This window comes from Rosa chinensis, chromosome 4, assembly GCF_002994745.2.
Source record: "Rosa chinensis cultivar Old Blush chromosome 4, RchiOBHm-V2, whole genome shotgun sequence".
NCBI classification, from domain to species: domain Eukaryota; kingdom Viridiplantae; phylum Streptophyta; class Magnoliopsida; order Rosales; family Rosaceae; genus Rosa; species Rosa chinensis.
The window spans coordinates 19839466-19861594 of record NC_037091.1 but is presented as its reverse complement, the minus strand read 5'-3'; the positions used below and the strand labels follow the sequence as shown (position 1 = coordinate 19861594).

Genomic DNA, 22129 nt, shown 5'->3' with positions numbered 1-22129 from the left:
TTGTTCGCCAGACAGTTCCTTTCACTCCCTCTTAGTCTTTCAGACTCTCACCTTCTTTATTTCTCTCAGAGATCAAAGTAACCTACTTCTGTTAGTCTCCCTCTTCAATTTCAGGCAATCAATCAATTCAATGCAAGTATGATTTCAAATTAATCAATTCAATTTGGGGCAATTTTAAGGGTTAAGGATTGATATTAAATTCAATTTCGTGGGTTTTGATTTAGCAGTGGATTGAAGATTTCGTGGTCAAATGAACAATGCGGTCGAAATCAATTGCTCTGGAGGTCCAATTCGTATAAGCTGCGCAAGATTTGTCGACTTCAGTTAGACAATGGGTTGCTACAAAGTTGGAAGCTGCACATACTAATCCTCATTGAAAATATGACTACCAAACAAACAAACAAAAATTACGAAGACTAAGCTTATCATGGAAACAAAAATAATACACAAGGATACCACAAAGTCTATGAAAACAGTAGCACTAGATAAACTGAAAATATGACTACCACAACAACCAAACAAAAACAAAATAAAAACATCCCTGTTTTGGATACGGGCTCTCACAATAAATTACTCAAACTGTCATTTCATTAATAGTTAAGACCAAGATATAACCTAGATGTCCTTAGACACATGTTAATGGTATTACCTAAGTTGGACAAATCTTTGCATTCATATCAAGTATTATGTAACCAAAAAAAGAAGAAATTTTTTTTTCATTTACGTACATAAGTAACAAAATAAAAAAGATACAATTGATTGCCTAGTACCATTTACCACAAACAGCATAAATATCTTTTATAAGTTTAACTACCAATACATTGCTTTAACAGTTTAGGCAGTAGCAAGTTGAGGGGCGAGTCTTTCTCTAGTTGCCATCTCTAATGACTGCTTGAAACCTCTTCCCTTGTGAAGGAATATTCTAGGCATAATATCGTTGCCATTACTGTACACACATACCAACTGAGGATGACATAAAGAATGCAGTTGTCCCATGTTTCTTGCTAGTCTAAAGAGTATCATAGTCCTTCACCAAAAAAGAAAATGGTATTGTAGTCCATAATAAGTACTGGATGCACGAAACAGTTAGTCTAACAATGAGTGTTAAAAGTGAAAGTAAAAAAAACACACAAGGACATGAAGAGAACTCATGTTTCTCCCCTCCCACAGCTTAAAATATATATTAATAAGCAAAAAAAAAATGAAAAAATGAAAAAATGAAAAAATGAAAAAATGAAAAAATGAAAAAATGAAAAAATGAAAAAATGAAAAAATGAAAAAATGAAAAAATGAAAAATGAAAAAATGAAAAAATGAAAAAATGAAAAAATGAAAAAATGAAAAAAAGAAAAAAAGAAAAAGAAAGGAGACTCAAATAAGTAACACTAAGCAATTACATACACATTCATCAGATAACCTTGTTTTTTCCTTCCGCATAGTGATTGCAATGGATCCATTACTACACGTGGAATCAAAATCATTCAGTAAGCAAATCCAAATAAATTGCTACACCAATCTCTTTCTTACAGTGATATATATTGTCCATTCACCTGGTTTGAACCCCTTATATAAATTCCAAAACATCAAGACCTGAAAAAAAAAAGAAGTTAAACCTTCAATTGCAGGACAAACCTTAATCTGCAATCTGCATAAACATGCCTTATGCCCTTACCTTTGTATTGCTCAAGTCTTCCTCTTTCTGTTTCAGTCATGACAATTGCAAGTGAATGGACCCCTGCAAATACAGACGATGAAAATCATGAAATTAATCCAAATCATTTTCTCCCATTCATAGCAATTGCATACTAAACCAAACAGTATAATGTAAAAGCTTAACCAAACAGTGACATAAGAAGGGAAAGACTAAGCTAAAATGGGTCAGGATTTGTTCAAATTGTTTAGGAATTGAGATCAATTGGAAAAAGAAACCACAGGTGTTGGGGAAACCAAATTTAGTTCAATGGAGAAGAACAGAGGGGTTACCTGGAACCATAATTAGTCAGATACCTGAAAGATTTAAAGAAAACCACAGGAAAAACTCTATTAGGTGGGAAACTCCAAAATCTTTTGAAAACGAAACCTCAAAAGTTTTCTAAAGAACAAATAGTGTGCGAAAAAAATAATACGATATGTATTTAGTTTTGTACGAAAGAAACCTTAGGTAGAGTAATGTCCAAATCAAATCACAGGGGAGTTAATTGAATATCAAAGGAAGAAGATATGATAAACATGTTAAACAGAAATGAGGTTTCTTCTGATTCTTCCCTTGCAGTTCTAAATGCAGCAGAACTTGACACACTTGTTGAAATTTCATTAATTCTTAATATTTTTGTGGTGTCACCTCATAAAAGAAAATCTACATCCAAGCAATCCGCAAGCTAATGAAGAACATCTTAACTGAGGAATAGACTGAAATCTCAACCCAAAGCCTATAAGCCATATTCAACCCCAGCAGTTCATAAACTTTCAACAACAAAAACAAAGGAATAAAACTAAGTTCTATGAAGTTCAGAAACAAAGCAAACCAAAATTTCAAAATTGAAGCAGCTAAGAAGTTAGAACCCAAGAGACTATCCATACATTGGCCAGTCAATTCTTAGTTAAGATAGCCAACAAAAGCTAATACGGTATGGAGTACTATGTGAAGAATTGAAGAAATTAAAACAAAGATGCGAGGACAGTGATGATCGTGTACTATGTAAACAACATGAAATTAAATTGTTCTTTGAAAGAAAACCATACGAAACAAGCACAAAAATCAATTAGCAAGGAAACCCAAATCAAAGGAAAAAGATAACACACAATTACCGGATAACAATTCCGGGACGGCGCCTACGCCTACTTCAAGAAGGAGGGGAATCTGCAGAAGGCACCGATGCTGAGGTTTAATCAGCCTGATTCGATCTCTCCTTCCCAATATTCTGTGTCTCCTCTTCTCGTTTGGGTATTCATAATAGTTGCTTTCTCCTTCCCAATATTTTGTGGAGACCCAACCGTTCCATGTGGCTGCTGAGAAAAATTAGAGTATTTTTTTTTAGGTTTTAGGTTATTTCCACTGTATATCACGTGCAAGGCATGTGAGTGTAGTAAAACAAGTTTTATTGACCTAGACGTTTTTTTGGCCTAACGGATCCTAACAGCGCGTGTATTGCACGCAACCCAGGTGAGCACCCACCTAGGTGGGTGGAAGAAGCTCCAAAGACTTATAATATAATCATACAAAGACTTGGAGAACACGTGTTCTCCATGTTAGAGCATTAAGACAAAATAGATTAAATTTCCAGCAATCTTATCTTTCATTTGGAGTCCGTGTTCTCCGTGACGGTGCGTTTGGATAAGAAAATTATAAAATCCGTAAGAATTTATAAATGATGGAATCTTTAACTCCATCAATCTAAAATTCCATTAATTGCAATTTCTATTGTTTGGTTGCATCTATTTAGGATTTGAAATGTGTAATAAATTAAGAAAGTTTAAAACAAATAAAAAATAAAATAGAAAAAAATTCTTGTTTTGGAAATAAAAATTGAATACTGCAAAGAAATTCGTAAATAACACCTATTTTGGTGGAAATTGAAGTGAGGAATTTAAATAACGAATTCTTTCATTTTTTTCTACAGAGAAATTTAAAATTTCCAATATGATAATGCCAAACGATGGAATTGGTTTTTAGGAATTATGAAATCCTCACTTTCAATTAAATTCCATCATTTTTTCCCTCATCCAAACACGAAGGAAATTTTATAATTTTGGAATTCCTTGATTTGTTTTCATCCTAGTTTGACTTCTTCCACTGACGTGTTTTCTAACTAGTAATCAGCAAGGAATACCAGAAAAACTCTACCGTAACCTGGGTTTACAAGCAATAAACCTTAAAAAGATAAATCTAGAGTCCACTAGAGAATTGAGAAAAAACTCTCATTTTATTAAATTTGATATGATAAACAGATTCTAATACAATTCGGTAAGATCTACACTTAACATCTTCATAGAGCAATAAAGAGTGGTGGTTTTGACGATCTGCTCCGAGAATAGAGGGAAGAAACTAGGTTTTGGAAAAAGCACAGAAGTGGTTGCTGCCTGTCCGGCGGCGCCCCAACGTCGATCATAGGTCCCGGCCTCATCGACGAGTGGCAGGTGTTGCCGGACGGGATTATGGGGTCTCGGGGCTCCAGTTTTGGTCTCCGATTTGTTCTTCTTGGTCGTGTATGACTTTTCGTTCCTCTCAGGCGGCGGCGCAGGTGGGCATGATGGATGGATGGTTGGCGATCGACGTAGGCTTGGAGGCCAGATCGTGGCGGCGGTATGCCATGGATCGTATGGCGCCGAATATCTCTATGAGTTTGGTCGATAGGTGGAGAGTGCAAGGGTGTCTGACTATCAAGCGGATCGACGAAGTCGGGAGACAAGACCAGCGAGTTTCCTACTGATACTCGGTGTGGGCTCGTAGGGATCTGGCTTTAAGCCTAGATCCGGCCGACAAAAGTTGAGGTTGGTGTGGCTTGCTGCGTGGATTGCGTCTCTCCGACGTTGCGAGTTCGACGGGACAGATTTATGGTGGTGGTTTGCTGGCAGGTCATCTGAGGAGAAGGAAGATGTTTGCAGCGGCTGGTCTATGCCTTTGTTTAAAGTAGTTTTCTTGGTTAGGGTTTTTATTAGGTTTTTCTGGTCTGTAGCATGTCCCTACTCTTTTGAGGTAGGGTTGGGTCAAATTGAGGTGCCATGCATGTGGTGTTTTTCCTGGGGACGATTTGGTTTATTGTGGGTTTTATCTTATGGTCAATGTGCTGACGAGCGATCCTTGTACGTGGTTTGGCATATTTGGGACACGGTGTGGAAGAGGGCGTTGGTTGTTTTAGCGGTTGTCTATGAGGTGGTATCGATATTCTCGAGATTCTCGGTAGTTCGAGACGTTGGGCGGTATAGGTGGTTAGGGGTTAGGCCCTTTCGGCTCATGGAAGTCATTTATGGTGACGGACCCATAACTAGTTTAGGTTTTTGGGAGGAGAGTGGGGAATTCTTATCCACCACTAGTCATTCCCGTGTTATGTAACTTTGTTTTATTTTAATAAAGGTTTCTTATTCTCAAAAAAAAAAAAACAACTTATTCTAATACAAAGCATGATGGTGCTTATATAGGCATCCAAAACCTAAAATCATAATCTATCAAGAAATCCAAAAGAATCCAAATTTAAAAGGAAACTAAGAACTTAAAATAAAAAGAATCCTAAAACAAATGTAAAACTAGCCTAAAAATATTAAATCTTGAATCAGATAATTAAGACGATATATTTTGGCCTAAATCTGTTAGGGCTCACTAAAGTGAGTCTTGAAGATCTTGTCGTTCCCATTCTGGAAAGATATCATGCGTCTTAAACTGACGTTCTGGCCAAAAGTTGATCCAATCTAATTCACAATCAAAACCTGACTTTTCGCACAAGAAACCCGAAAAGTCCAAAACCAAATATTCTTTAATATTCTAGCGGCTAGTAACCTCATTACGCGTGAGTTACCTATTTTCCAATCACTCCTCTTGATTCTACGCTGCTTCTTTGCTTTTATGGTTTCCGACTAAATTGGGCCCATTCTTGTCCTACATCATTCACAGTAACTATTTAACATGGTCATAAAGTCTAATAAGCCCACAGCACAATAATTGTCGAAGAATGTTGACTTTTAGTGTGCTTTGTCAAATTAGGTTTACTTTCTATTGTTGTAATAGGAGAGAAGGTTCTAGATTCTCAATTCAAGTTAGAATAGGAATTCTTATACTCCAAGATATTGTACTTTGTAATCCCTATATATAGGGCTTCTATTATCAATGATAGACACACCAATTCTCTATACAACCTCTCTTGCATCTTATTTCCTTAAACACGTTATCAGCACTAGCCCTAACCCTGAAATCAAAACCCAAAAACCAGAAAAATTTCCCCACTGTTAGCCTCACCATTAGCCTTGCTACCTGCAGCCGCAAGCACCTAGCCCATGCTAGCCTCGCTGCCCCTGCAGCCCAGCGCGCCCCTGCACCTTCTCCCTTTAGCCTCACTGCCTCTGCAGCCCAGGTCCGCAATCGCCCCTGTGCTCACCTGCATCCGCTCGCCCTCTCGCCGACCCATTAGCCCCTCCTTCCTCGCTAGTGTCTGCCCAACGCGGCCCCGCGTTACCCTGTTAGCCCCGCTTCACCTTCTGTCGGTTAGCCTCGCCTCACATCTACCCAGTTAGCCTTGCTTCACCTTCTGTCGGTTAGCCTCGCCTCGCCTCCTGCACGTTAGTCTCGCCTGGTCTCCTCTGCTAACCTCACTTCAAGCTCCCGGTTAGCCTCGCTTCAACACGCTTGCATCAACACGCGCGTGTTTCAAGCTTCAAAACAAACATGTAAGTCTTTACAATTAAAGTTCCTGCTTTCTGTACTTTAAATTTCTTTCTTTTTTCTCGGGGGACTTCCAACCTCCCTTCTTCTTCATCCCACCTTTCTTGTAACATGGGTTCAATTCTTTAGAGCGGAATTGTGGGGAGTTCACACCATATATGAACTAAGAGCGTTCGTTAATTTCGGATATAAACATCATTGTTTCGGTCTAATCCAAATATTCTTAGAAATCGATTTCTTGGTAGTATTGAGGCTCAGAAATCTTATATTAGTTGTCGTAGAAGTTTTTAACTCTGAAACTAATCTATTCTCCTTTTTCTTTTCAGGATGTCGAATGATCAACAAAACTCGACTTTCCCAAGCTTGACTCTTCAAGCACAGATTACCGTAGTTGGGTGACCGATGTTGAGAACCATTTCACTACAAAAGGGATCTTGCCCATAATTCATGCACCAAATCCGAATGTCATACTATAGTGAACGCCAACAAGGAAGGCTACAGATCTCATCTTGATGTGACAACACATGGATGATTCACTCCAATGGGAGTACATGTCGATCTAGGATCCAAGAAAACTATGGGTGGCTCTAGAAGAGCACTTTGGCAATGTCCAAGATTCCCTCCTCCTTGACTTGAAGGTGAAGTGGAATAGTCTACGCTTCGCTGACTTCAAGTCCATCTCTAAATATAATTTAGAAGCTCTGTGCATCAAATCTATGTTGGCATTCTGTGGAATATCACAGATGAAGAGCTAATTTAGAAAACTCTCTCCACCTTCTTCGTCTTAGCGCTTTTGGTAGGGCTGGGATTTTAGCCCGGAAGCCCGGAACCCGACCCGGAACCGGCCCGGGACCGGCCCGAACGGTCCGGGCTTTAATATTTATTTTACATGTTTTTCAAGGCCCGGCCCGAAATAAATAAAATACGGTCCGGGCCCGGGCCCAAAAATAAAAAAAATAAAAAAGCCCGAAGGCCCAAAAATTGGTGCAATTGACACATGTTTGCATATTATTGGTAGGTGTATTCAGGCTTACAATATGTGTGCACAGGCGATTCCTAACCCAACTAAAACTTAAATCACTCAACCCTAACCGAGTCAGCGGCCTCACTCTCTCAGTCTCTTTTCGTTTTCGACTCACTCTCTCTCTCTCTCTCGGCCACCATCCGCAGACCCACCCCGTCGCCGCTTCTACCGCCGACCCACCCTTGCCGGTTCGATCTCTCCTACCCACTGTAAGTAAAACCTTCTCTTTGAACTTCATTGTTGGGATTGAATTCGAAACCACCTCTTCCAATAACCAAAATTGATGCGATTTCCTTTCAATCTTTCATGGCCGTGTGAAGAATCTTCGAGGAAGGTCTGCGAGGAACTGAAGGTCAAGATCTGCGAGGAAGCTTTTTGAGTTGCGGGGATTCTGGGAAGGTCAAGATCTGCACCGTCTGATATCACATGGAAGGTCTACGGCACCGTTATCCGACGTGGAGGACAACACCATCACCGTGGTACTCATAGCTCCAATCTCTCCCTCTTTCTATAAATCTTGCTCCTTTTTTTTTGTGTAATGTTTTTAGGGTTTTTAACTGATCTTGGTGATGTGGGTCTCTGCTGATCTTTCTTGTTGTTGGAAATCGCGCTTCGTGAAGTGAGGGAGAAGCTTTGGCTGCAGGAAGTGAATGCAGATAGTCCATTGAGGGGGTCAAAAAATGAGAAGTCTGAGGAATTTCGGATTGTAAAATTGCAGGAGTTGACGATTGCAAGTGAAAAATTACAGGCCTCATTCCTCAAAGGAACAGATTTGCAGGTTAATTTTGTATAATTTACCCAAAATTTTGGTGTTTTGTTTTTATTTTTTGTTGTTTCCAAGTTGTTGAATTTATGCTTTAGCTTTCAGTGTTGATATTGTTTTCTGTTTTGATTTTTTTTTTCCCTCCTCAGCTTCAGTGTTGAATATGGCCACTGATGATTCGACGATGGCGAAAGAAATTGTTCCAGCTTCTGAAGAAGAACGAAAAGAAGAAAAGCAGCCTCCAACATCACAGAAGATCAAGAGAAAGAGGATAGAGAAGAAAAAAGTGAAGCCATTGAAGCCAAGTTCAAGGAGTTGGGTTTGGGAACACTTTAGCATTCTACAATATTTGGAACTTGTTTTTTACTTTATTTGGAAGTTGGGAGTATTTGATTATGAAGTTGTTTATTTAAAACTTGGAAGATTTTAATCTGCAATTTGTTATGTTGGAGTGTGGATCTTGTTCAGTTGGACTTTGAATTGTTGGAATGTGGAAAACTGGAAGTTTGGAACTTGTTCTTTTTCATTTTGTTTCACTGTATCAGTTAGCTGTTATTTTTTTTTCTCTTCCTCCTAATCAGGTTATTGGGCCAGAAAACCCGGAAAACCCGGCCCGTAAAAATCGGTCCGGGCCCGACTCGGTCCTAAAATTAAAAAATCATTATTTGGGCCCGGCCCGAAAAAAGTTGCCATAACCCGGGCCCATCAAATTTTACCCGGGCTCGGCCCGATCCCAGCCCTAGCTTTTGGTTTCAAAGCAATATAAAAGTGAGTACAATGCTGGACGGATCACGAGGTTTCATCAGCTAATCAATGTTATGTCTATAGCTAAGAAACATGATAACATTCTCGTGAAAAATTATAATTCAAGGCTCGTTGGAACTAAGAGCGTTCACGAGGTGAATTATAATGCACCCAAAGGAGGGAGAAAGGAGCAGAACCCTAAAGATAAGGGACAAAACGAACGTGTGGGTCCATATGACAGTCCTAAAAAGGAAGGTAACCACTAAATTGGAGCGGGAACATATGGCAACTCGGGCCAACATGGGAGAAGAGGGCGTGGCGCAGCTGGTTATGGTGGAGCCGCCATAGGCCGTGGTGGTGGTGCCAATCCCCTTAGGGGACGCCAACAACATGCACAGGGTGCACCTCAATTGAAGGGAGGCAACCACAATGACATTTGTCATAAGTGTGGATCAAGTGAGCAGTGGTTCAAACAATGCAATGCAAGCAACAAGTTAGCTGCACAATACAAGGCGTATAGGGACTTGAGGGAGCAAGAAGCCTATCTCGCCACTAAGGGAGATGATGGAGATGACAATGACGTCAATCTCACTATAACAGACTTCAAATCTGGCGAAGACAAGCACATGGATGCCGCATATTTTGATTAGATAGTGTTTTAATTTTCCAAGAATTATGTAATGGCAATTATTCCTTAATCAATAAATGACAATTGCTTTAACTCTTTCTCGTCTAGATCCATCCAATTAATTGTGATGTCTAGGAAAGGTTTGAACCGAGAGAACGGTTTTACAAGAGAGCATAGCTCCACCAAAATATTGACTTATCTTACCTGATCACAACCAATTGGAGTTATCGAAAGGATGGAGTAATTACTATTTGTCTAAGTTTGATTTTATTATTTTGGATTAGATTTTGGTCAAGAAACTTTGATGTAATCATTGGCTATTATTAATAAAGTCTCGATTTATTTTATTGAATGTCTTGGACACAATTTTAATTTCGAACTTTATTATTTTTAAGTATGTTTCCCGGAGAGCCAGAATGCCTCGTGGATAGTGCCTAGTATGCATACTATACTTCGACATAGGAAATCAGTCATTGAGATGATGCCTACTCGATCTTCAGTGACTATGATGGCTGGGTCATCAAAATTGATTCATGGTTGAGGACCAGCTCAATTTCTGTTGCCAAATGGCACAATTATTAATGTCACCGAAGCTCTATATGCTCCTAGGGCTGGAAGAACCTTTTTGAGCTTTAAAGATATAAAAGCCAATGGTTTTCATGTGGAAACACATTGTGAGAATGGACAAGAGTTCCTTTACATCACCTCTAAGGACTACGGACAAAAACGAGTATTAGAGAAACTTATGTGTCGTTCCAGTGGGTTATATGTAACCACTATTCGAGTAATTGAATCCAACAATGTTATAAGAGATGATCTTTGGGATTCTAACACAAATAGGCTTTGGCATGACCATTTGGGACACCTAGGTGGTGACATGATGATCCGTATATTAAAGACTTCACATGGACATCCTTTCTTCAGAACGAAGAGAAGTAAGAATCAAAAGTTGATTCACGGAGAGACAAGCACCACTGCCGCGCCTCGGGAGGTCGCCGTCGTGCCCCGTCGGCCGGCCAACGCCGGTGCCGTGATCCCCTTACAGCAAAAAGGTGGCTTTGACGCCACTTATGATAATTTGACTCCTCTTTCTACTTCTCAAGTTAATTGTGACTTTGTGGCTCAACCAAAATCCTCATTGGTTGATTCTAAAGCCCATATTTCGTTCTACAAAGCCTACTCTTTAGCAAAATTAGGATCAAGACCATCCTATGCAAAGGGCACTAAAGAAAATATTCCATTCTTGCAAAGAATCCAAGGTGATATTTGTGGACCTATTCAACCACCTTGAGGACCATTTAGATATTTTATGTTGTTGGTTGATGCATCGACACGCTGGTCACATGTCATGCTTTTGTCCACAAGGAGCACTGCTTTTGCTAGACTAGGCACAAATTATTAAGCTACGGGCTCACCACCTTGATCATCCTATTAAGTCAATATGTCTTGACAATGCTAGAAAGTTGACATCAAAAACCTTTTATGATCGATTATTGCATGTCCATTGGGATTGAAGTTGAACATCCAGTTCCTCATGTTCATACCCAAAATGGACTCGCAAAAACTGTCATGCATTAAAAGACTTCAAATGGTTGCTAGAACATTGGTTATGCACACTAATTTCCCTATTTCGATGCTTGATACGTTTTCTGATATTGCTAAAGTGACGAGATCACACATACCTGCTGCAAACGTGCCTGCAAGGATTGATATCCCCAAAAGTGGAGGATATGACGCCATACCTAGGGGAGATAGGCATGACCCCACCGTACCTAGTGGAGATGGCACTGTGGCTAAGGCCAGCCTCCCTACAAGAAAACGAGGGAGGCCCAAAGGTTCGATGGATTCTTGCCCAAGAAAGAAAGCGAGTTTGGCACAAAAAGATCCATTAATCATCGATATAGATAATCCATCTCATGAAGATATTCCGGATTATGGTTATGTCTAAGAGACATCATCAGGGGATGCTCCAATGTCAGAACCAATTCTAGAGAATAGAGAGATCTCCATGAATTACACTAGTGTATATGAGACGTTGAAGAGAAACTCCATTATCCTTGACGATGCGTTTGCATATTCTATTGCTCAAGGCATCATGGAACATGATGATATCAAACCTCGCTCTGTTGGAGAATGTCAACGAAGAGCGGATTGGCCTAAATGGAAAGATGCGATCCAGGCTGAATTGGATTCACTAACAAAGAGACAGGTATTTGGGCCTATAACGCTGACACCACAAAGTATAAAGCCTGTTGGCCATAAATGGGTCTTTGTTAGAAAGCGTAATGAGAAAAATGAGGTAGTTAGATACAAAGCCAGCCTTGTGGCGCAAGGTTTCTCCCAACGCCCTGGAATCGATTACGAGGGGACATATTCTTCCGTAATGGATGTTATAACGTTCCGCTACCTTGTCAGTTTGATAGTTTCTGAAAAACTTGACATGCAGCTTATGGATGTGGTTACAACATATCTCTATGGGGATCTAGATTCAGAGATATATATGAAGGTTCCAGATGGACTTCAATAACCCAAATCAAGTAGCTCTAAACCACGGAGCGCGTTTTCTATAAGATTGAAACGCTCACTATATGGATTGAAACAATCCGAACGGATGTGGTATAACTGTCTAAGTGATTACTTGATTGGGAAGGGATATATAAATAATGAAATATGCCCATGCATGTTTATTAAAAGGACAAGTTCTGGATTTGCAATTGTAGCAGTTTATGTCGATGACATGAACCTAATTGGAACTCTAGATGAGTTAAGAGAAACTGCTAAGTACTTGAAATCCGAATTTGAGATGAAATATCTTGGGAAGACACGGTTTTGTCTCGGATTAGAAATCGAGCACCGTAGTGATGGGATTATGATCCATTAGTCAGCATCCACTCAGAAATTACTAAGACGCTTTAATGAAGACAAAGCAAAGCCTGTGAGTACTCCCATGATTAGCCGAAGTCTTGAGCCTGGAAAAGATCCGTTTCATCCAAAGGATGAGGACGACGAGTTGTTAGAGGAAGAAGTGCCCTACCTAGGTGCAATATGCGCATTATTGTATTTAGCTCAATGCACAAGACTGGACATCTCATTCGCAGTGAACTTGTTAGCAAGACATAGTTCCACCCCAACAAGCCGCCATTGGATTGGTGTAAAGACAATCTTTCGATACTTAAAAGGTACAATTGATATGGGCTTATTTTATCCCTACAAAGAGAAAAGAAATGACAGAAGTTTGGGATCGGACCCCATAAGGCAAAACGCCAATTTTCGTGATGTAGTTGTCGACGCCACTGCCCAAAGTGGCCGGCGTCCTACTACTCCTCCCCTCCATCAAAATGACAACGATATCTTGATGAGTTTTGCTGATGCAGGGTATCTCTGAGCCTCACAAAGGTCGCTCCCAAACGGGTTATGTCTTTACCATGGGAAGCATGAAAACGTTTTAGGATTTTCAGATTGTTAATTGCGATATCTATATGTGATGATGATTGTTTGTTAATTTTGTGCTTCAATCCCACCTTTTATGTGTTTATCTTAATTGTTTCGAAACAATTAGGGTTTGCATGTAATTGAATCTAAATTAAGATTTGCTAGCGTTCTAGGTCTTAATTGCTTAAGTGGAAAACCTATAGTTCCTTAGGTAAATCAACAATGAGTTTTGCATGATAAGATTAGTGTTCTAACTTGTTGTCTTTGCTTAAATCAATCAAATTTTCATTGATCTTTATGCGTTAAATATGTTTTGTTAGTGAGTAGTGTTCTATGACTAGCATTGCATGTTTAATAGGGTTAACTATGGTGCGTTCATCTAGTTAATTTAATTAAGGGAAGTAATAAGGACTTTGTATCTGTTCATCTCTGTTCTTGATTGATTTCTATCTTCATCATATGTTGATTTGTGATTGATAATTTGATATTCTATTTTTGTGTTAATGGTTGATAACTACGTACATTTCCATCTTCTCCATTCATTTACTTCTATCTTGATTCATGGTTTGATCGATCACATGAATTATATAGTTAGATTAGAATACAAACTTTTATAAATCCCCCCTATCTTGTAATTCTGTAAATATATATTTTTTATTTTTCTTTTATACTTTGTGAATAATACTAATTTGTTTAACGTTGTTGACAGGAAGTATATCCCAATCCCCAGCTTCGAACGATACCCTACGTACTTACACTTACTACAATCTGATGCAGGGTTTAAATTGGCACTCACTTTGAGTGTATCACTTGTATTGAGCAAATGAAATTAGGTTTCATCAAGGGCGACAACAGCAAGCATATATCGACTAAGTTCTTTAACAATCAGCAACAACAATCACTTCTAAAGATTGCAGTAAATCAAATCCGATCAGAGGATAATGTGGCGGATTTATTTACTAAGTCGTTACCTAAATCCACATTCGAGAAACATGTAAAGAGTATCGGATTAAGAAAGTTATCTGAACTCCCATGATTGTAGCAATCAGGGGGAGATGTCGACATCAGGAGGAGGATGATGTCTACATGTTCGATCTCGAAGAGTGAAGGATGTGTTGTGCTCTTTTTGTCTTTCGACCAGGGTTATTTTTGTCCCACTGGATTTTTGTTACTTGGCAAGGTTTTCCTAGTTATATTCAGATTCTATTACATTGTATGTACTCTGTAAATCCCTATATAAAGGGCTCCTATTATCAATAATAGAATACACAATTCTCTCGAATCATATTTTCCTACAACATTTATAGGATTTTAGTGTACTCTTAAACGTACATACCCTTGGGCCAACTCCCACTTAGACCGGCTAATGTTGCTGTGGGTTTGAACTTCTATTATAGAATTTAACGACGATAATTCAGATCATAAACTTAGAAAATGTAATGACGAGTTAATCTTCTTGCAGTAATTATTAGATGCGTAGAATTTACATTGTGGCACTTCCTTGAAATTCCAATATTAGTACCAATTAAGAAATGTCATGGAACATATAAAATAGCAGTTTGAATGTTTTACATACCAATGATAACTACTGCTTAGCATATATAGTTTGAGGAGCTGTACATCAAAAAACATCTGCCTAACTGCCTGTAAGTAACGTACATGACTGAAAGATATGACATTTTGCAAGAGGGAAAGAAAGAAAATGAGGAAGGCAGTTACTTCAGCCTACTTCACTAGACGCTAGCTATTTCAATCTTGTATTTCTTCATGATAGGAGTACCAAGCAAGAAGCTATATCCAGTTATCGTTTGAGAGGAATTAGTGTCGAACGCACTAGTGCTATATGCTACCATGATATATAGGAGTGCCCGACATCAAGTGCTGAAATGGGTTAATTGAAGGTTTAGGAATTTCGAGTGCTCCTTCCAGCATTTTCACTACCACACTCATCAAAGGCCTCAACTACTCATGCCTGTACTGAACACACCAGATAACTACTTTTACCATTCTCTCTGCTATCTCTTTATCTTTCTCCTCTATGCCACAAACTAGCATTAGCTCTACTAGTTGTCCGGCTTCAAACTTCTTCCATACCCACCTCGGAAACCAGTCTTGACTCTCCGGAAGATTCAGGTCTAGGTTCCTTCTTCTACCTATGATCTCAAATAATAGCATACCAAAGCTGTACACATCACACTTGTGGGTTATAGGAAACCGCAGCCAAACTTCTGGTGCAGCATAACCAGGAGTTCCCCTCCCCCCTGTCATTGTTATATGAGTGTTGTCTCTGTTGGACAGCTTGGCCAAACCAAAATCAGCTACTTTAGGAAAGAAGTTCACATCCAAAAGAATATTTTCAGGTTGTATATCGTAGTGAACTATCCGCTGCTGGCATTCTTCGTGCAAGTAAACAATCCCTCTAGCTGTCCCAACCGCAATTTCATGAAGCTTTTCGAATCCTAAAATCTTGTTTCCATGGAAAAGAAACTTGTCAAGCGAACCATTTGGCATATACTCATAAAAAAGTGCTCTGAGGTGTCTCTCAAAGAAGAAACCATGAAGACGAACCAAGTTGAAATGATGAATCCTGACAAGGGTACTAACTTCTGCCATGAATTGTTCTTCAATTCTCTTATCAGAGGCAATGTTCATCGTTTTGGTGTGTTGAGTGTTTAGATTCATTTAGGTCGCGTTTTGAACACCAGCCAAGCCCCAAATCACTCTCAGCGACTTCCTCTCCAACTCTTCACTCTCAAGAGCAGCCAATCCCAATCCCTTACTCGAAAAATTGATAACATCATAAAGAGCCCATAAGGTATGATCATTCTAACATCAATGTTTCCTTGTTTTCTATAGATTGTAACCGTAAAACCACTCTTCTTTGCGAGCACGATGGCTAACTACCTCTACCACTAGCTCTCAGTTTTTCGAGCAAGGGGAAATATAGCCCCGAAAGGTAATCAAATTCTTGTTCTTCATGTGCTCGGTGTTCTCTTATCACAGCTTGTTTTGATGATTGGAAGAGTTTGTAAGCAATATTATGGAACTTATTGTAATATATATACATATATATATATATATATATGGGAAAAAAATACAAACAGTACCCAAACTATGGGCCACTAATAACTTTCGTACCTCAACTTCAAAAACTATCATTTTGGTATCTGGACTTTTCACCCCGACCCAAGATTCATACCTGGGATCCACTTTGCCATTAACGGTGTTAAATTTATAAGGATAAATCTGTCATTTCACTGTTCATCTCTCTTACCATGGGTACTGTTCATAATTTTTTTTTTTCTTCTCTCTTCCTGCAAGTGAAAAGACAGATTTACCCTTACAAAGTTAACACCGTTAACGGCAAAGTGGATCCCAGGTATGAATCTTGGGTTGGGGTGAAAAGTCTAGGTACCAAAATGATAGTTTTTGAAGTTTAGGTACGAAAGTTATTAGTGACCTATAGTTTATGTACTGTTAGTAAGTTTTTCCCTATATATATATATATATATATATATATATATATATATATATATATATATATATAGCTGATTGTAATAAGAATGGAAATTGATCCCTATTCCATAATTAGCTAGGTTATCTCTTACATTGGAACTGATTGTAAATGTCTCTTATATGGATCAGTGGCCATGTGCTCGGTGATTTTCCTGCTCATCTATGAAATACTAATACCTTGTAGCTTTTATCTTCTATGTTTCAGAACTTGAATTACTGGTGCAGCCTGGAGGGTAGTAAATTTTCTGTTGGAAAAGTAAACCAAGCCTCATTTAAATAATTGCCTGTTCTATTGTAATAGTTACCTAGTGATGTGCTTTAGTGTGGTACTGTTGTTTGGAGTGGCTATAGGTGAACTATTCTAGGCTGCTGTCCTTTTTTTGGCGTAAATTACTCTAGCATGCTGGCTCTTTGGGTTTAGAGTAGCTTTTGCCTTAAACTATTAGTTGTTGCTGCACAGCTATTATATATGGCTGTGCCTCTTGTACTTTTGGCTAAAAGGGGTGTAAGAGTGTGACTAATGATATGTTCCCTTGTTGCTCCAGTATTCTTGACTTCGTGTGTGTGTGTGTGATAGATTTGCTTGTGTGAACTGTGTATTGTTTCTACATCTGGTATCAGAGCTTGAATAGTAGAATAGGTACAGAGAGAGCATGTATAGCAGAGCAGGTGTTGTGATCGATGGAGAACCGAGGGAATGATTTTCCTCAATGTCCAGTTGGTAAATTTGATGGGAAAGGGAACTTCCAGCACTGGAGATCTCAGATGGAGCTCTTCTTCAAAATAATGGAGTATACAGAGGTGGTGATCAATGGATTTACAGATCCAGGAGACCAAGCAAATCTCACACAAAATCAGAGGGAGGAACTGATTCGAAACAGGAAGAAAGATAACAGAGCCTTGATGTATATTTATGGAGCAATTGATTCTGAAATCTATGAGAAGATTGCACATGTTACCACATCGAAGGAGGCCTGGGATTGTGTGATCAATACCTTTGTGGGAAGAGATAAAGTGAAGAAGGTGAGATTGCAGACTCTATGATGACAGTTCGAGCTTCTTCAAATGGAGAAAATAGAAAGTATCTCTGATTACTTTGCAAGGACATTGGCCATTGTCAATCAAATGAAGGCCAATGGGGAGGTTATCAAAGAACTCCAGATTGTGGAGAAAATCCTTCGAACCTTGACGGAGCGGTTTGAAGGACAGGTCACAGCCATTGAGGAGTCTCAAGACCTTAATGCTATGACGGTGGATGACTTATGAGTTCCTTGCAGGCCTATGAACAAAGGCTGAATGAGAAGTTGGAAATGGTGATTGAAGAAGCATTGCAAACTCAGTTAAGCTTCAAAAAGGAGAAAAATTGGTAGTCCCGTGGTGAGTCAAGCTCAACTCAAAAGAACCAAAACTCAAGTTACAAGAGAGGTTTACAGGGCAGATTTGGAACAAGAAGAGGAAGAGGAAGGGGCTTTCATTGGAGTCAAGGAAGAGATAGAGCAAATGTCCAATGTTTTAATTGTCATGGATATGGTCATTACAAAAATGAATATAGCTTGAGAAGGTCGGAGAACAAGCAGTTTCATGCCAAGTTTGCAGAGGACAACAATGACAGTGAAGAGACTTTGTTGATGGCTTTTAGTGCTATGATTAATGGTGAACAGATCACATGGTACCTGGACACAAGCTGTAGCAATCATATGTCCGGTCACAAGGAGTTGTTCGTTGAGCTAAATGAGTCAATATGGTCAGAGATTACATTTGGGAATTCTGCAAGGATGCCAGTTAAAGGAAAGGGCAAGATTTCTATCCAGCTGAAGAATGGGATGTACAACACCATATGAGATGTATACTATGTGCCTGGCCTTAGTCACAACTTGCTTAGTGTGGGGCAATTATCAGAGAAGGGGTATGACATGAGAATTTTCAAAGGAGTTTTCACCATCAGGGATCCTCGATGAAAACTAATAGCAGAGGTAACCATGGCTCCTAATTGCTTGTTTCCATTATATATGTAGTATGATAAGTTACCTTGCTTTAGTTCTATGGAAAATGGTGATAATTGGTTGTGGCATATGCGTTTTGGGCATTTAAATTTCAATAGCTTAAATGCTCTTGCAAGGAAGAAGTTAGTCTGTGGATTGCCTCCTATTCATGTTCCAGACCAAGTTTGTGAGACTTGTGTTCTTGGAAAAAAGCACAGAGATACTTTTCCGAAAGGGAAGACTCTGAGAGCTCAAATGCCCCTTGAGATTATACACTCTGACTTGTGCTCTGTTGAAGTTCCTTCATATGGTGGTGGGAAATATTTCATCACTTTTATTGACGATTTTAGTAGGAAGACATGGGTGTATATTTTGAAGAATAAGTCTGAAGCATGTGATGCATTCAAAGTCTTCAAGGCTTATATTGAAAAGCAAAGCGGAGGAAAAATAAAGGTGTTGAGAACTGATCGAGGCCAAGAATATATTGTTTGTGATGACTTCTTGAAGAAAAATGGTATTAAACACCAGCTGACAACCAGGTACACGCCTCAACAAAAAGGCGTAGCAGAGAGGAAAAACAGAACCATTATGGATATGGTGAGATGCATGCTGAAATTTAAAAATTTGCCCAAGTATTTTTGGCCAGAAGCTGTTTCTTGTGCAGTATACATTTTGAACAGGTCTCCTAGTAGAAGCATTGATGGAAGTATTCCGTATGAAGTGTGGAGTGGTGAGAAGCCCAACATTCAGCATATGAGGGTGTTTGGATGTATCGCTTTAATTTGCTCATGTTCCAAATCACATAAGGAAGAAGCTTGATGACAAAGCTGATAAGTGCATTTTTATTGGCTATAGCACGGTGACAAAGGGGTACAAGCTTTATAATCCGGAGACAAAGAAAGTAATAGTGAGTCGAGATGTCACTTTTGATGAGCAAAGTGCTTGGGATTGGTGTTCAAAAGAAAAGAGACCAGCCACACTCATTCCATTGGAAGATGATTTAAGTGATGATGATCAGCAGGTTAACAATCCAGAAACTCAATCTCCAGCTAACCAAGTTCCAGAAGCAGAGTCTCTACTAGAAGTTGCATCAATAAGGCCTCAACGTGAGCATCGTTTGCCACCATACTTGAAAGACTATGAGCTGAACACTACAAGGAGAAGTATATCAGATGAAGACATTGTCAACTTTGCTTTGTATGCTGATTGTGATCCTCTTACTTTCAATGAGGCTTGTCATCAACAACATTGGGTCAAGGCAATGGATGATGAAATTCATGCTATTGAAAAGAATGACACATGGGAGCTCACTTCACTTCCAGAAGGAAAGACAACCATTGGGGTCAAATGGGTGTATAAGACCAAGTACAAGCCGAATGGAGATGTGGATCGCTTCAAAGCGAGGTTGGTAGCCAAAGGCTACAAGCAAAGACCAGGTATTGATTATCTTGAAGTTTTTGCTCCTGTTACTAGGCTTGATACTGTTAGAATGGTGATTTCCCTTGCTGCTCATAATTGTTGGAAGATATTGCAAATGGATGTTAAATCTGCATTCTTGAATGGAACTCTTGAGGAGGAAGTCTATCTTGAGCAGCCACTTGGTTATGTGAAGGAAGGCCAATCGGAGAAAGTGTATAAGTTGAAAAAGGCTTTATATGGCCTTAAACAAGCTCCGAGGGCATGGTACACCCGAATTGATTCCTACTTTGTGGAGAATGATTTTGAAAGGTGTCCATATGAGCATACTTTATATGTTAAAGCTAATTTGCAGGGAGATGTTGTTATTGTGTGCTTGTATGTGGACGACCTTATTATCACAGGTAATAATCCAAAGATAGTTGAAGAAATCAGGGAGGCTTTGGCGTATCACTTTGAGATGACTGATATGGGGTTGATGACTTATTTTCTTGGTATCGAAGTGGTGCAAAGTGAGAAGGGGATTTTTATCTCACAAAGGAAGTATGCTGGGGACATTCTTAAACGTTTTAAGATGGAGTTTTGCAACCCAATCTTAACTCCAGTTGAATAGAGATTGAAATTGAAGAATGATGGAAGTGGAGAGTTTGTTAATCCCACACGATACAAGCAACTTGTTGGGAGTTTGCGCTACTTGACGACTACCAGACCTAACATCACATTTGGAGTTGGACTGATAAGAAGATTTATGGAGTCTCCTCGTCAGTCACATATGCAGGCAGCAAAAAGAATACTGAGATATGTCAAAGGAACTCAAAGTGATGGTATTTTGTATGCAGCTCACTGTCTGAATGAACTTGTTGGATACACAGATAGTGATTGGGCAAGAGATGAAAAGGCAAAGAGCACCTCAGGCTATGTTTTTGATATTGGTTCTGGTGTTATATGTTGGTCTTCAAAGAAGCAGCAAGTGGTAGCACTTTCATCAGCTAAAGCAGAGTATGTTGCAGCAAATAGGTGTGCTACTCATGCAATTTGGCTGCGTCGAATTCTTGGAAACTTGCACCAAGAACAGAAAAATCCTACAACAATCTTCTGTGATAATAACTCAGCAATCTCATTGTCAAAGAATCCAGTTTTTCATGAGAGGACAAAGCATATTCATGCCAAGCATCATTACATTTGAGATTTGGTGAAGATGAAAGAGGTTGCAGTTCACTATTGTCCATCTGGAGATCAGGTAGCTGATATATTTACAAAGCCTCTGAAAACAGTTGCTTTCTTGAAGCTGAAGGAGCTAATGGGGATGATGAAGTATGAAGATCTCGGCTTGCCACCTGTTGGAAAAGTAAACCAAGCCTCATTTAAATAATTGCCTATTCTATTGTAATAGTTACCTAGTGATGTGCTTTAGTGTGGTACTGTTGTTTGGAGTGGCTCTAGGTGAACTATCCTAGGCTGCTGTCCTTTTTTTGGGGTAAATTACTCTAGCATGCTGGCTCTTTGGGTTTAGAGCAGCTTTTGCCTTAAACTATTAGTTGTTGCTGCACAGCTATTATATATGGTTGTGCCTCTTGTACTTTTGGCTCAAAGGGGTGTAAGAGTGTGATTAATGATATGTTCCCTTGTTGCTCCAATATTCTTGACTTCGTGTGTGTGTGTGATAGATTTGCTTGTGTGAACTGTGTATTGTTTCTACATTTTCAGCATTGGTAATCTCCTAAAACAGAACAGGTTTTGTGTATGATATTTCTCTATTTCTTGTAATTGCTTAGAAAGACTCGACTCGGGACTGGAGTCCTAATGTTTCTGTTTCTGGAGACCTTACTGTCAATGATTCCTTTTGATAGGGTGATGATAGTTTGGATAGTGATCTTCTAATTGATCTCCAAGGATGAAGTTGATTTCAATAATTGTTCTTGTTGTTTGGTCTTTCAACTATAAATCTTTGGATTTATTTTATGTTTGCTGATTTTGTTGAATCATATGGTTTTAGTACTTGATTATTATGAATGGATGACGCAGTCGGATTGATAACTAGGTTTACCAGCAATAAACCTAATCAAAAGATTCTGGAGTCCACCAGAGATAAAAGAGAATAATCTCAATTTTATTGATAAAAGATGATAGATCCGTTCTGCAGCCGCTTGCGGCTGCATAAATAAGAGAAAAGTACCCTAGGGCGACTAACAACGAAACCTAAGGCCCATGGATAAAAACAAAAACAATCCAAAATTAACTAAGAAAACCAA

At 39.1% G+C, this 22129-nt stretch overlaps 2 protein-coding genes and 1 long non-coding RNA gene across 4 annotated transcripts; 1 reads left to right on the top strand and 2 right to left on the bottom strand.

Annotated features, from left to right (window-relative positions):
* Positions 1–777: 777 nt before the first annotated feature.
* Positions 778–2956, bottom strand: LOC112197246. 2 transcript variants are annotated; one of them, XR_005809939.1, is made up of 6 exons: positions 2808–2956; positions 1983–2006; positions 1672–1734; positions 1550–1589; positions 1417–1458; positions 778–1027 (listed from the first exon to the last, which is right to left on the bottom strand). It is a non-coding gene; the product is annotated as an uncharacterized LOC112197246 (long non-coding RNA). The 2 variants fall into 2 exon arrangements; XR_002935601.2 differs by having other exon boundaries at positions 1417–1589.
* An 11969-nt stretch (positions 2957–14925) lies between these two features.
* Positions 14926–15615, bottom strand: LOC112198946 (rust resistance kinase Lr10). The gene has a single exon (XM_024340026.1). The coding sequence runs from the start codon at positions 15613–15615 to the stop codon at positions 14926–14928; it is 690 nt and encodes a 229-aa protein (XP_024195794.1).
* A 1545-nt stretch (positions 15616–17160) lies between these two features.
* Positions 17161–18320, top strand: LOC112198945. The gene is made up of 4 exons (XM_024340025.1): positions 17161–17502; positions 17611–17688; positions 17757–17845; positions 18032–18320. Exons 1-4 carry the CDS (start codon positions 17161–17163, stop codon positions 18318–18320), a joined length of 798 nt encoding a protein of 265 aa, XP_024195793.1.
* Positions 18321–22129: the final 3809 nt, after the last annotated feature.

Coding starts and splice junctions, on each gene's coding strand:
- LOC112198946 (XM_024340026.1), bottom strand. CDS start 15,615: ATGAACATTGCCTCTGATAAGAGAATTGAAGAACAATTCATGGCAGAA.
- LOC112198945 (XM_024340025.1), top strand. CDS start 17,161: ATGGAGAACCGAGGGAATGATTTTCCTCAATGTCCAGTTGGTAAATTT. Junction 17,689..17,756: donor CGGAGCGGTTTGAAGGACAG/GTCACAGCCATT, acceptor AGTTCCTTGCAG/GCCTATGAACAAAGGCTGAA. Junction 17,846..18,031: donor TTCAAAAAGGAGAAAAATTG/GTAGTCCCGTGG, acceptor AAATGAATATAG/CTTGAGAAGGTCGGAGAACA.